Source organism: Amphiura filiformis, chromosome 2 (assembly GCF_039555335.1).
Source record: "Amphiura filiformis chromosome 2, Afil_fr2py, whole genome shotgun sequence".
Taxonomy (NCBI): domain Eukaryota; kingdom Metazoa; phylum Echinodermata; class Ophiuroidea; order Amphilepidida; family Amphiuridae; genus Amphiura; species Amphiura filiformis.
In genome coordinates this window covers 81,496,256-81,506,980 of record NC_092629.1, presented here as the reverse complement: position 1 = coordinate 81,506,980, position 10,725 = coordinate 81,496,256, and the positions used below count along the sequence as shown (strand labels likewise).

Here is a 10,725-nt window from a genome sequence, read left to right as displayed (position 1 = left end):
ATCTCATACCCTCGAGACAATGGCTGCCGGGACTTTTTTCTAAGCATGGTTGCAGTTGGCTACCAGCCATCACATGATTATAATATGCTTTACTGATTGGTGAGCAAGTTTATTACAATTGTTTACTTGTATATGTCATGGTGATTGTATTTAAACATTTCTTAAAGCCTTAATATACGAATTCGGTCTTTAATTATTCTTTATTATTATTCTTTGCCAAATATTTATAAAATATTTAGTAGTAACAACTATCAGGAAAGTTTTCTGATAATTCTTATCCAAACATATGAGATAAAATAAAAGAAAACTCACTAACTTAGCCGCTTAATTGTGGTGTTCTATGGGGATTTAAAGTTACAATTATGTTTTAATTCAAACTTGCTCAGTTGTTCTAAAAATACAAAGAATTTGGCTGAATCCAATTAGGTGTAAGTTGGGACATGTGTAAATATTACAAATATGCCAAATATCATGTTTTGAAAAAGTGACCAAAATTATTTTAAAAGATTGCACATTATTTCTTTAAGTTAAGTGGACTCTGTACTCTAAATGCATTGATTAAAAGTCATAGTGCAGTTTTGTCCACGGCAAATTCACCGTGACCTTTTCAGCCATAAACCCGCTTAGCGAAGATTAAACCGAAATATGCAGTACTAAACCATTATAGTAATCGATTGTCCAATGCACATTTCTTACCACGTGATAATATTAATCCAATGAGCGATCGAATTAACCGCTACGGTCGACTAATCCAATCGATAATGATGCTATTGACATGTACGGGCGGAGCTCCACTTGAAGAGTTTTGGGGATTTTTCACTGGTTTGCTATCATTTACTCATCTAGGCGGTCCACCGTTATTATAAGGACTATGCTAATAATTTAAAGATTGACATGTAGAAAATAAACAATACTTTGACAGAAAGTACTATTTGTACCTATTACGGTTTGGTGGCACCCCTCTTCCAAACGCAACCAAGTCAGGGCGGCCCGGCGAAGCAAAATGTGCATTGGATTAACACGGCAGTTTGGATAAGATGGTAGATTTTCTTTTTCATACAAATGCATGTCAACCCTCGACCTGATTTACATCAGTTATCATCGTACTGATTACCAGCTTCCACACGTGACCTGTCATTATATTTTTATCCATTTCATTTTGGAGATAATTAATGTCATTTTTAATAACTGCTTTTTCATTTTCGTCATTTTTGCAGAATAATGTTGCTTCCCTTGAAGTCCAAAAGTTGTTGAAGTTCAAAGACGTCCCATTTACACAGAAGTTTAATAGTAAGTGTTTACCACAGTCAGACCCAGAAACTAGTGTTAAATTCTGCCAAAAACTAGACATATGCACCACAAAGCGTCATCATCCCTATATCTTGGTGGTATCAGAAATTGCCATGATAGTAGGGCGAATCAACAACACGGTATAGCGAATTTGTTCCGTCGTGATTTTATGGTTTCGAGATAAAGGCCGAGCACTTCAGGCAAAGTATAACACTCCAACTGTATCTTCACGTTCAGAACACCACCTGTGTACGGTTGATACGTAACGTTTCTATTCCACGCATGCTCCGCTGCTGAAATAACGATCTGGGCATGCTTATACCCTGTTCAACGTTTTTAACTCGATTTTATTTTGGTCCGTTTTTGTTTTCAAGACACAAACAAGCGGTTCAATACGCAGAGTTAAGGTTGTCACACTCTTTCAACACACATATTCATGTGCAAGCCTCAAAATATGGTTTATTAAAAAAAATACAACGAAATATTTTCAAGGAATAGAGATTTTATTATATACACCGCCATACATGTAGGCCTATCTAGCGTGTAAGTATATAGTTGGTCACACAATTAATTAATTAACTCATACATAATCACTGAGCTACAGCGATTAGTTTTTAGCCGGGGTTATACCAATGAGATACCAATTTGAGACTATTTTCATCAAAATCAGAGCAAATTTAATTTTGCCCTATGAATTCACAATGTTACTCTTTTCCCCATAAAATAAATTCATAACGTACTTCATAGATTCTGAAACCTTATTGCCAGAAAATTACGATGGTGTGGTGTTTGAACTTGACCCACTGTGTAAGTTTAATTACCTTTTGCCATTAAATGGGGAGCTAATACAATGCATCCATAGCCTAAAATGATCAGCTCTATATTTACTACGTCTCTGCCACAATTGGCCTCTTTAACATGATTTGCATGATTGTAGTGTCAGTGACTACATGATTGTAGTTTTTGGATGGCGTCTGACAAACTTTCGTTTAAATGTCAAATTTTATCTATTAATATTAAATCGCAATTTTTTTCGTCCACCAACATGACTAAATTATGATTTACCAAGACAATAACATTTATTTAAAATACTAACATACGCTTGCGTTTAGAACCAAGAGTTCTGATAAAGGGGTCGTATAACCCAATTACGTAGTTAGCATGGTTAGAACCACACACACACACCAACCCCCACACACCCCCACACATTATTATGTTTAATACCTTAATACATGTAATATACATTTTGGGATGTTCTTGTTACATGGCAAAAATATTTGAACATCTATAGTACATAATAACGCATCATAATTATTGTAAATCTCACTGTTTCCTCTATTGTCTTGGAATGACAACAGCTTCAAATGGTTTTGGTTGGTAGACAAGACCCGAAATACCTTCAAATGAAAGCTTGGAAGAATCGTTTGGCGCCATGAATGTGAACTGATGTATCATGTGAGTAAAGAACAAGAAGATTTCCATCTTCGCCAAATTCTCTCCCAGGCAGATTCTTCGCCCTGTTAAAGAAAAAGTGAAGAAGAAAGAAGTAATAAGAAACAAAGAAGAAAAACGGAGAAGAAGAATGAAGAAGAATAAGGAAGGAGGAAGAGGAGGAAGAAAAGGAAGAGGAATTCAAGGAAAATTTAAGTTGCCTATAAAATGGAAATACGACAGGCGCATACATACACGATGTGCGGCTTACAACAAAAATGTAAGTTACTTATAGAAATGGACTGCTTACCCGTAGAAAATGGTATCAATTCAGGCCGCTGGACAACATTGCCAGATGGATCAAGAAAGCGTGCTGGGTTGAATTGGAACGGCTCTTTCCACACCTTGGGGTCATGGTGTACGGCTCACAAATTAGAAAATAGGAAGGTGCCTTTTGGAATAGTGTACCCGTTGAGCATGGTAGCTTCTGCCGCACAATGAACCACGCCAGATGGAACAACTGTTACGATGCGTTGAATTTCCAACAATGTAGCTCCTGTGAAAGGTAGATTTGGAATATCAGAAAGCTGGGGAAGACGATCACGGCCAACTTTGTTGTCGATTTCTTGCTGAACTTGACGCTGGACATCAGGATATTTCATCATGTATAACAAAGCCCATCGAAGCGTCGTTGCAGTAGTTTCGGACCCGGCACTGAAAAGTTGTACGATAGTGGTGTTCAGAGTTCGCTCACTGAGATGTGATGGTTGAAGTTTCTCTTTATATGCCTCAATTTCAGTCAAGTAGACGTCAATGAAATCTCGTGGATGTTCAGGATCGTGATGTATGCGATGTTCATTGATGACCTTGTTGATGAATTGGGCCAGTCGTTCCCTGTTTTCTAAAAACAATCTGAATAGTTCTGGGCGAACGTACTTCATGATAGGTATAAACAGTAAGAGTCCGCCACTCCCTATAATATTTACTTGCTGATTTAAATTGGAGAGAAGTTCCTTAAAATCTTCATCCGTGTAGTGATAGCGTTGACCAAAAATCACGCGCATATCACATTCGATACAGCATTTACGATTAAATATTGCGGATCGAATGGTTGATCTTGGCGTATTTTAATTTCATCCAGGAGAGCTTTGGTTTCCAATGATATCTGCTCTTCGAAGCTTCTCTTTCCAACGCCAAAGCCACGCAAGGTACTCAGCGAAAAGTGCCGCTGTTGCTTCCATGATTCACCGCAAGCAGAAGCAACTCCTGTGTAAAGAAACATTGACAGATTTTTGAGTTGTAATTGTATAATGTCATGGTGGCTGTATTTAAACATTACTTAAAGCTTTAATATACGAATTCGGCTAAACTTTAATTTGGTTATTCTTTGCAAAATATTTATAAAATATTAGTAGTAACAACTATCAGGAAAGTTTTCTGGTCATTTGAAGCCAAACCTATGAGAAAAATGAATGAAATCTCACTAACTAACTTAGCCGCTTAACTGTGGTGTTCTGTGGTGAATTTAAAGTCATAATTATGACTTTAATTTAAACTTGCTCTGTTGCTCTAAAAATTCAAATTTGGCTGAATCCAATTACGTGTAAGTTGGGACATGTGAAAATATTACAAATATGCCCAAAAAATCTTGTTTTGAAAACAATGATCATTTTAAAAGATTGTACATTATGGCTATAAGTTGTGACTGTGTACTCTAATAAATGCATTTATTAAAAGTGCTGTAACTTTTTAATTATTCATGCAAGATATTATATAAATAGGGGGTGGAATTATTTTACAAAATAACAGGTATTATTTTTCTGCAGTGCTTAAAATATGTACAGACCCTAGATAATAAATTATCAAAAAGAAAAGGTTGCCGAATTCGGAAGACTTGCACTGTACAAAAGTGTAGGGAATTTATGACCTTCGGGATAACATTGTTCGAATACAATTTATTTCCACAAATGTGGTAATTTAAGAGTCTATAATTGTTTGGCATACATAAAAACATATATTGTATGATATTTTGCATTTAATATTCAGTCAACAGATGGGGGCACATACCCCAGCATGTATTCATTCACACAGCACTCAGTTCATTGAGTTAAGTACTCATTTTAGTCAAGGTTTCTCTGTTTTATATTGTAACTAACCTACTTGGTAAGTAGAACATCAACAGCAGCATTAAAATCACCAATGAAATGCTTGCTTCAGCCATTGATGTAACATATATTGTTCAGATAAACCTTCAAGTTGTTGGCAAAGGTGATTAAGGGTAGGTTCTTGTAATCCGTTTTCAGTCTACTTATGTCTACTTTTTGGTATTCAGAGCAGTATCCGGGCATACCGTACTTCAAGATAAAGTCTTGACACCTTTTCCTCTTCTTCTATTTCACTATCTAGGTTCTGGTCTACCTCATCTGCAGTTGTGAAAGGCCCACCGAGATCTTTCAGTTTCTGAAGATCCTTATTTATGACTGGAATCTGAAACAGGAAGCGCTTACGAAGGAAGGTCTAACTGTCAAAGAAATCGCAAATAGGGTGGATAGAGGAAAAAATAAGGATCTTCAGAAACTGAAAGATCTAGGTGGGCCTTTCACAATGATGCAGATGAGGTAGACCCCCCTGCGGGGCACTTCAATTTGAATCTATGTATCATAGATAGTGAAGTCTCCTTCACTATCTATGAATGGATATAAGTGTAGGGCTGGGACTTTCGCACCAAGTGGCATTCGGTGAGAGCAAAATATCAAAAATATGGGGTCATTGGGTGAGAGTGTGTTTTATGGGATTCGGTGAGAGCAAAATTTACAAAATATGGGGTCATTGGGTGAGAGACGGACCATTTCAATCTAAATTAGGGAGGCGTTGGGTGATAATAATGACCTTTTTAAAATGGGGTCGTTGGGTGAGAGCCAAAAGAAGCCTTGAAAATGGATTTTTTGAAGTTCTAAATGTCTTCAAATGGCTTGTTATTTCCAAAGAAGTAACAAAATCATTGATAGATGACGTGTTGCTGTTCAAATGGAAATTTAAGGGTCTTTGGGTGACAGATCGAAAGGAATTATGGGGTCTTTGGGTGACAGAGCATGCACTCATAAGAAATATGGGGTCTTTGGGTGACAAGGGTGAAAAGGGGGGTTAACAGCCATACATACGCGTCACCTCCAAAGTCGGAGTCCCACTCCCCCCGGGTAGACCAGCACCTAGCTCTGTCAATACCAAAAAGTAGTGACATTTTAGACTGAAAAATGATTTCAAGAACCTGCCATTAATCACCCATGCCAACAACTTGAAGGTTTATGTGAACAATGTTACATCAAAGGCTGAAGCAAGCACTTGTGATTGTAATGCTGCTGTTGATGTTCTACTTAACAAGTAGATTAGTTACAAATACAATATAAAACAGAGAAACTTTGACTTTAGTGAGTCATACTATACATACTGGGGTATGTGCCCCAGTACCCCCCTGTTGACTGACTATATATGCAAAATATCATACAATATGTTTTTATGTCTGCCAAACAATTATAGACCCTTAAATTACCACATTTGTGGTAATAAATTGTATTTGAACAATGTTGTCCCGAAGGTCACAAATTCCCTATACCTTTGTACAGGGCAAGTCTTCCGAATTCGGCAACCTTAATTTCAAATGTTCAGGGGGGATGTACAGGGGGGTTAGAATTATTTGATTTCAAAAGGTGCAGAAAAAAAGTTGGTGCTAATTCCACCCCCTAATATAAATGCAAACATTTTTAGAAAGTAAATTAGACAAGAAATCTACATATCAACACAGATTTGGTGTAAAAATATAAAACAAAATCTTTCTAGATACTCGATTCCAAGGAATTAATAATTTTGTGGATATTGGTCTTTTTGAAAATGATTTACCAATTAAAGGTTAGTTTAATACGTAAATTTGCGTGTCATCAGCACATGTCATACTGCAGAGATTGTTTGATAAACGTCCTCCATATCGACAATTTCAGGACCCGCAACTGGTACGCCCCCGTCCCACGGTTGTTTGATGGGATCATTTATTAGTTTTTCAAACAAAACATCATGTACAACCAAAGTTTAGGCTTAAACCGCTAAAAGTGATATCATGCTAATGTATACAGATGCTTTTGAGTCAGCCTCAACTTTAATTTCCCCTCTTTTACAAGATTATTCACTTTTATAGTATTTTTAAAGCTTTTTCGGATATAAAATGTATCTATTAATAACAAAATTGATGGCGCTATTTAGTTACTGGAAATTACTCTTTAAAGCTTTTAATACAAATAATTCCTTTTATTGTTTTGATAAAATATGTTTATAAAATATCCTTGTTGCTTGTTTCACCTATTCCAACTGTTTCAATGGCAGTATTAATCACCAAACCCTTGCAAATATGAGTTAGGATAAATAGCGCCATCTATAGTTTGCATTTAGTTAATAATGAAGCCAATTCTATATACATCAAACAACCGTGGTCCCGAGTATAACCCCAGCAAACACAAAACATTTAACATAAAACGTTTATTTCGGGTTTTCAGATTCTTCTTGGATGTTTGGACATTGGCAGAGTCACGAATGTGGGAAGGCAAGCCATTCCATAAAACAGGAAAAAAATGCTCTTACGTACACCAGGCAACCTGTGGTATCACAGACAATATGTGGAAACAAATCATCAAAAAACAAAAACGCCATCGTCACAAGATATAAATTATGAATGATGTATTCTTACCAGGTTCTATATCGTCTCCCAGTTTATTACTCGGTCTGTCATTTAGCAATGGATTCTGAAATGCTTCTTTGATGGCTTCGTGTGTATTCAGCACAACAGCATTATACCCAAATACATTCAGGCTAAAAATATTTCCGTATTTGCGTGCAATAGCCACGAACAATCGGTGTGGTTCCATTGGAGACATGTACTTAGCACGTACAAGGTACGGCAGTGACCCGAGTATTGGAACACTCCATGGTCCTGGTGGCATGTTGGATGGTCGTCTCAAGAGCCATGATATAATGAGGAATGTTGCAGAACATAAGAGAACTGAACGCAGATTAAAGTAATCAGAGATATATTCCCAAACCATAGTTATTATTGGCGATCGTTGCGCATGAATCTAAAAGTGAAAAAGTATTGCGTTGAGCTCCAAATGCAATAATGGGTATACATGTATAACGGATATACATAACGGATATACATGTATTAAACCAGCCGAAAGGCCAAGGTCAAAGGCTGTCACGTGTATCTCTTGCAATGGCATTATTTATGTAACGAAATAGACGTGTAATCAATTCTTAGAGAGGTCCCTTAAAACATGGACCCCCAATTATTCTGTCTATTAAAGGTTGATAACCCCTGCCCCGCCTCAAATGCACACCCATGCACCCACACACCCACATACCACCCCATCAAAATGAGAGTTTGACTTCTGGGGACAAAATCATACTCATTATACAGACTTGACATTTAGTATGGAATATTTTTTCGAAATATTTCTCGACTGGTCTGGAATGTGTCTGCATAAAACGCATGGGCTAAATATTACTTGCGGTGTGTCGGGAGATGGTGTAAAATAATTGTTTAATAGAAAATATGCTTTCCATGACTTTAAATTATAGTCCTCCTAATGTAGTGAATTTGACTAAAATGGCGGATTAAGGGATGCTGAATTTGAGCTTTGTTGGAGACACAACTTTATACAACATTGTTTGAGGTAATATTTCGTTAAGTTGCATTCGTCACAGCTGAAATACACTTGCAATGTACCAATTTGTTGAAAATGGGAGGAGCTTAAAATCTTGGTCTTAAAAGTGATACGTACTCAGAAAGTTTTTATGACCCTGTGGGGTCAAATGTTACAAACTTGCGATACGAAAACAACTGCGCGGATTTCTGGTTGTCCAATGAACTCACAATGTTTCTTTATGTGCAGTAAGTATATAACATTTGGCCCCAGGGGGCCATTCAAACTTTCTGAGTGCGTACCACTTTAAGAGCCAAGATTACAAGTGCATTTCAGTTCTGACGAACACCGCTGGTATTTAGATTCAGTAAATATCACCTTAAAACCTCAATAAATTTAATAATATCCAATTAATATTGCTCAAATTCAGAAATTTTACCCCCACAAAACTCTTATTCATTCGCCTTAAATCCGCCATTTTAGGCTATTCACTACATTATGAGCGTCATAATGTAAACTCATGGAAAGCACATTTTCTATCAAACAATTATTTTACACCATCTCTAGACACACCCCAATAAATATTCAGCTCTTGTCTATAGGAGACAACTTTCTTCTGATTATTATCATATATTTTGTCATAAAAATAGTGAAATGCAAAGGTGAGAAAAAACCCTAACAATCTTTTAAATAATAAGCCACCACCTTACCTTGGGGTAAGGCTACCACCAATGTCAATCTTTGGGGTGGGGTGTAGGAGAAGCTCGCTAATGGTTTCTACAGTAAAACCCGTGATTTTTTATTTTGCTCTTGTGAAATTATTCTCAAGTATAATGGACGTTTAACTTGGTGTAGTTAGATAAAATAGATATTTCCTTCTATATTTAGCAGAATCTGGTATAAATTGAATGTTCGTGTGATTTTAAGCCCAAGTTTTATATTCATATCCCATGAAAGCATTGATAAACAAAATTACAGTGTACAAAATTACAATCTGATTTAATCTGACACTAAAAGTATATCAATTATGTTGCTGAAAAATATTTATTTCGTGGTTAAAATATTTTTTAGACTTTCGTATAAAAAAGACGGATATTGGTTAAAAATGTATTTTACAGTCTGAAAAGGGTAATATTTTGTACAAAGTTTTGTTCGCGTTAAAAATAAATTCAAACATTTGAAAAACCAGAAATAAAAATAATAAAAAAAAAACCTTTTCCCAATTTTCTTCCAAAAAAAAAGTACTTCATAATGCAACATATTACAAATTGATTGTCAGCAACAGTTACCTGGGGATGAAATGGTTAAAATACTGATTTTAGAATTATCCTATTAAAATGGAGGTTTTGGTAAAGAGAGCATTTTTAATTCACTATAATAGTTACTTTAATTTGACATCAAAAAGACATCAATAGCCTACCAATGATAAAATGATCAAAACACTAATTTCGCGGATTTTCCTTTAAAAAAAGGCGATTTTGGCGCTTAAGAAATAAATATTTTAATTCTGCGGAAAATTCTGAATAAGATCCTGACAGAATTTGGAACACAGAAGACCGGTGACTTAATTGACGTTAACTGGTGGGGTAAGTTGTAAGTGTGTTGGTACCTGACCAAGATGAAGTGCACTATAAATCATTTTAAACATTTATTTATTATATTTATACTATGTACATTATCTACTGCTGATCAGGGCGTGGATGATATAATACGTTAGCTACTGCTGATAAGGGTTTTGATGACATACGAAGTTTCCTATCTACTACTGATGAGGGTGTGGATGACATACTTTGTTTGTTTGTTTGTTTGTTTGTTTTATTTCTTCTTTAACCTGGGACACTCAATCAGTTGAAAACACAATTAATCATCTGTTCTTCCTTGAGGCCCAGGATCAATACAACATTTACATAACATAATTATTAAGGTTTTAAAAATATTACATACATTCAAATACACGATAATATTGCAAATTTAGATAAATACAATGCTTACAAAATAAATTAAATTACAATGTAACTTTACAACATGTTTAAAATACTATTAATACTACATACATAGGCAAAGCATATAGAATAAAGGATCAAATAATATGGGGGACCCAATAAGCATTAAAACTACTTAAAAGATAAAGCACTACAAAAACCAACCTATGAACCAGCACAGCTATAAAACATTTAAATATTAAAATATTATTCAAAACTATCGATTGCACCAAATACAAACTAAATAATTCATTTAATGTCAAATACAAATAATTCAATATGGAAACTGATTGCACAAAATAGTAGTAAGGCCTAGCATGATAGTATAAATATAA

The 10,725-nt window shown here is 35.5% G+C and overlaps 2 protein-coding genes across 2 annotated transcripts; both read right to left on the bottom strand.

The window, feature by feature from the left end:
* Positions 1–320: 320 nt before the first annotated feature.
* LOC140146688 (cytochrome P450 2J4-like) lies at positions 321–7,887 on the bottom strand. The gene is made up of 3 exons (XM_072168561.1): positions 7,457–7,887; positions 3,032–3,987; positions 321–2,807 (listed from the first exon to the last, which is right to left on the bottom strand). The coding sequence occupies exons 1-2, from the start codon at positions 7,809–7,811 to the stop codon at positions 3,776–3,778; spliced, it is 567 nt and encodes a 188-aa protein (XP_072024662.1). The 5' UTR covers positions 7,812–7,887; the 3' UTR covers positions 321–2,807; positions 3,032–3,775.
* LOC140143918 (cytochrome P450 2J4-like) lies at positions 2,690–3,662 on the bottom strand. The gene is made up of 2 exons (XM_072165750.1): positions 3,190–3,662; positions 2,690–2,807 (listed from the first exon to the last, which is right to left on the bottom strand). The coding sequence occupies exons 1-2, from the start codon at positions 3,660–3,662 to the stop codon at positions 2,690–2,692; spliced, it is 591 nt and encodes a 196-aa protein (XP_072021851.1).
* Positions 7,888–10,725: the final 2,838 nt, after the last annotated feature.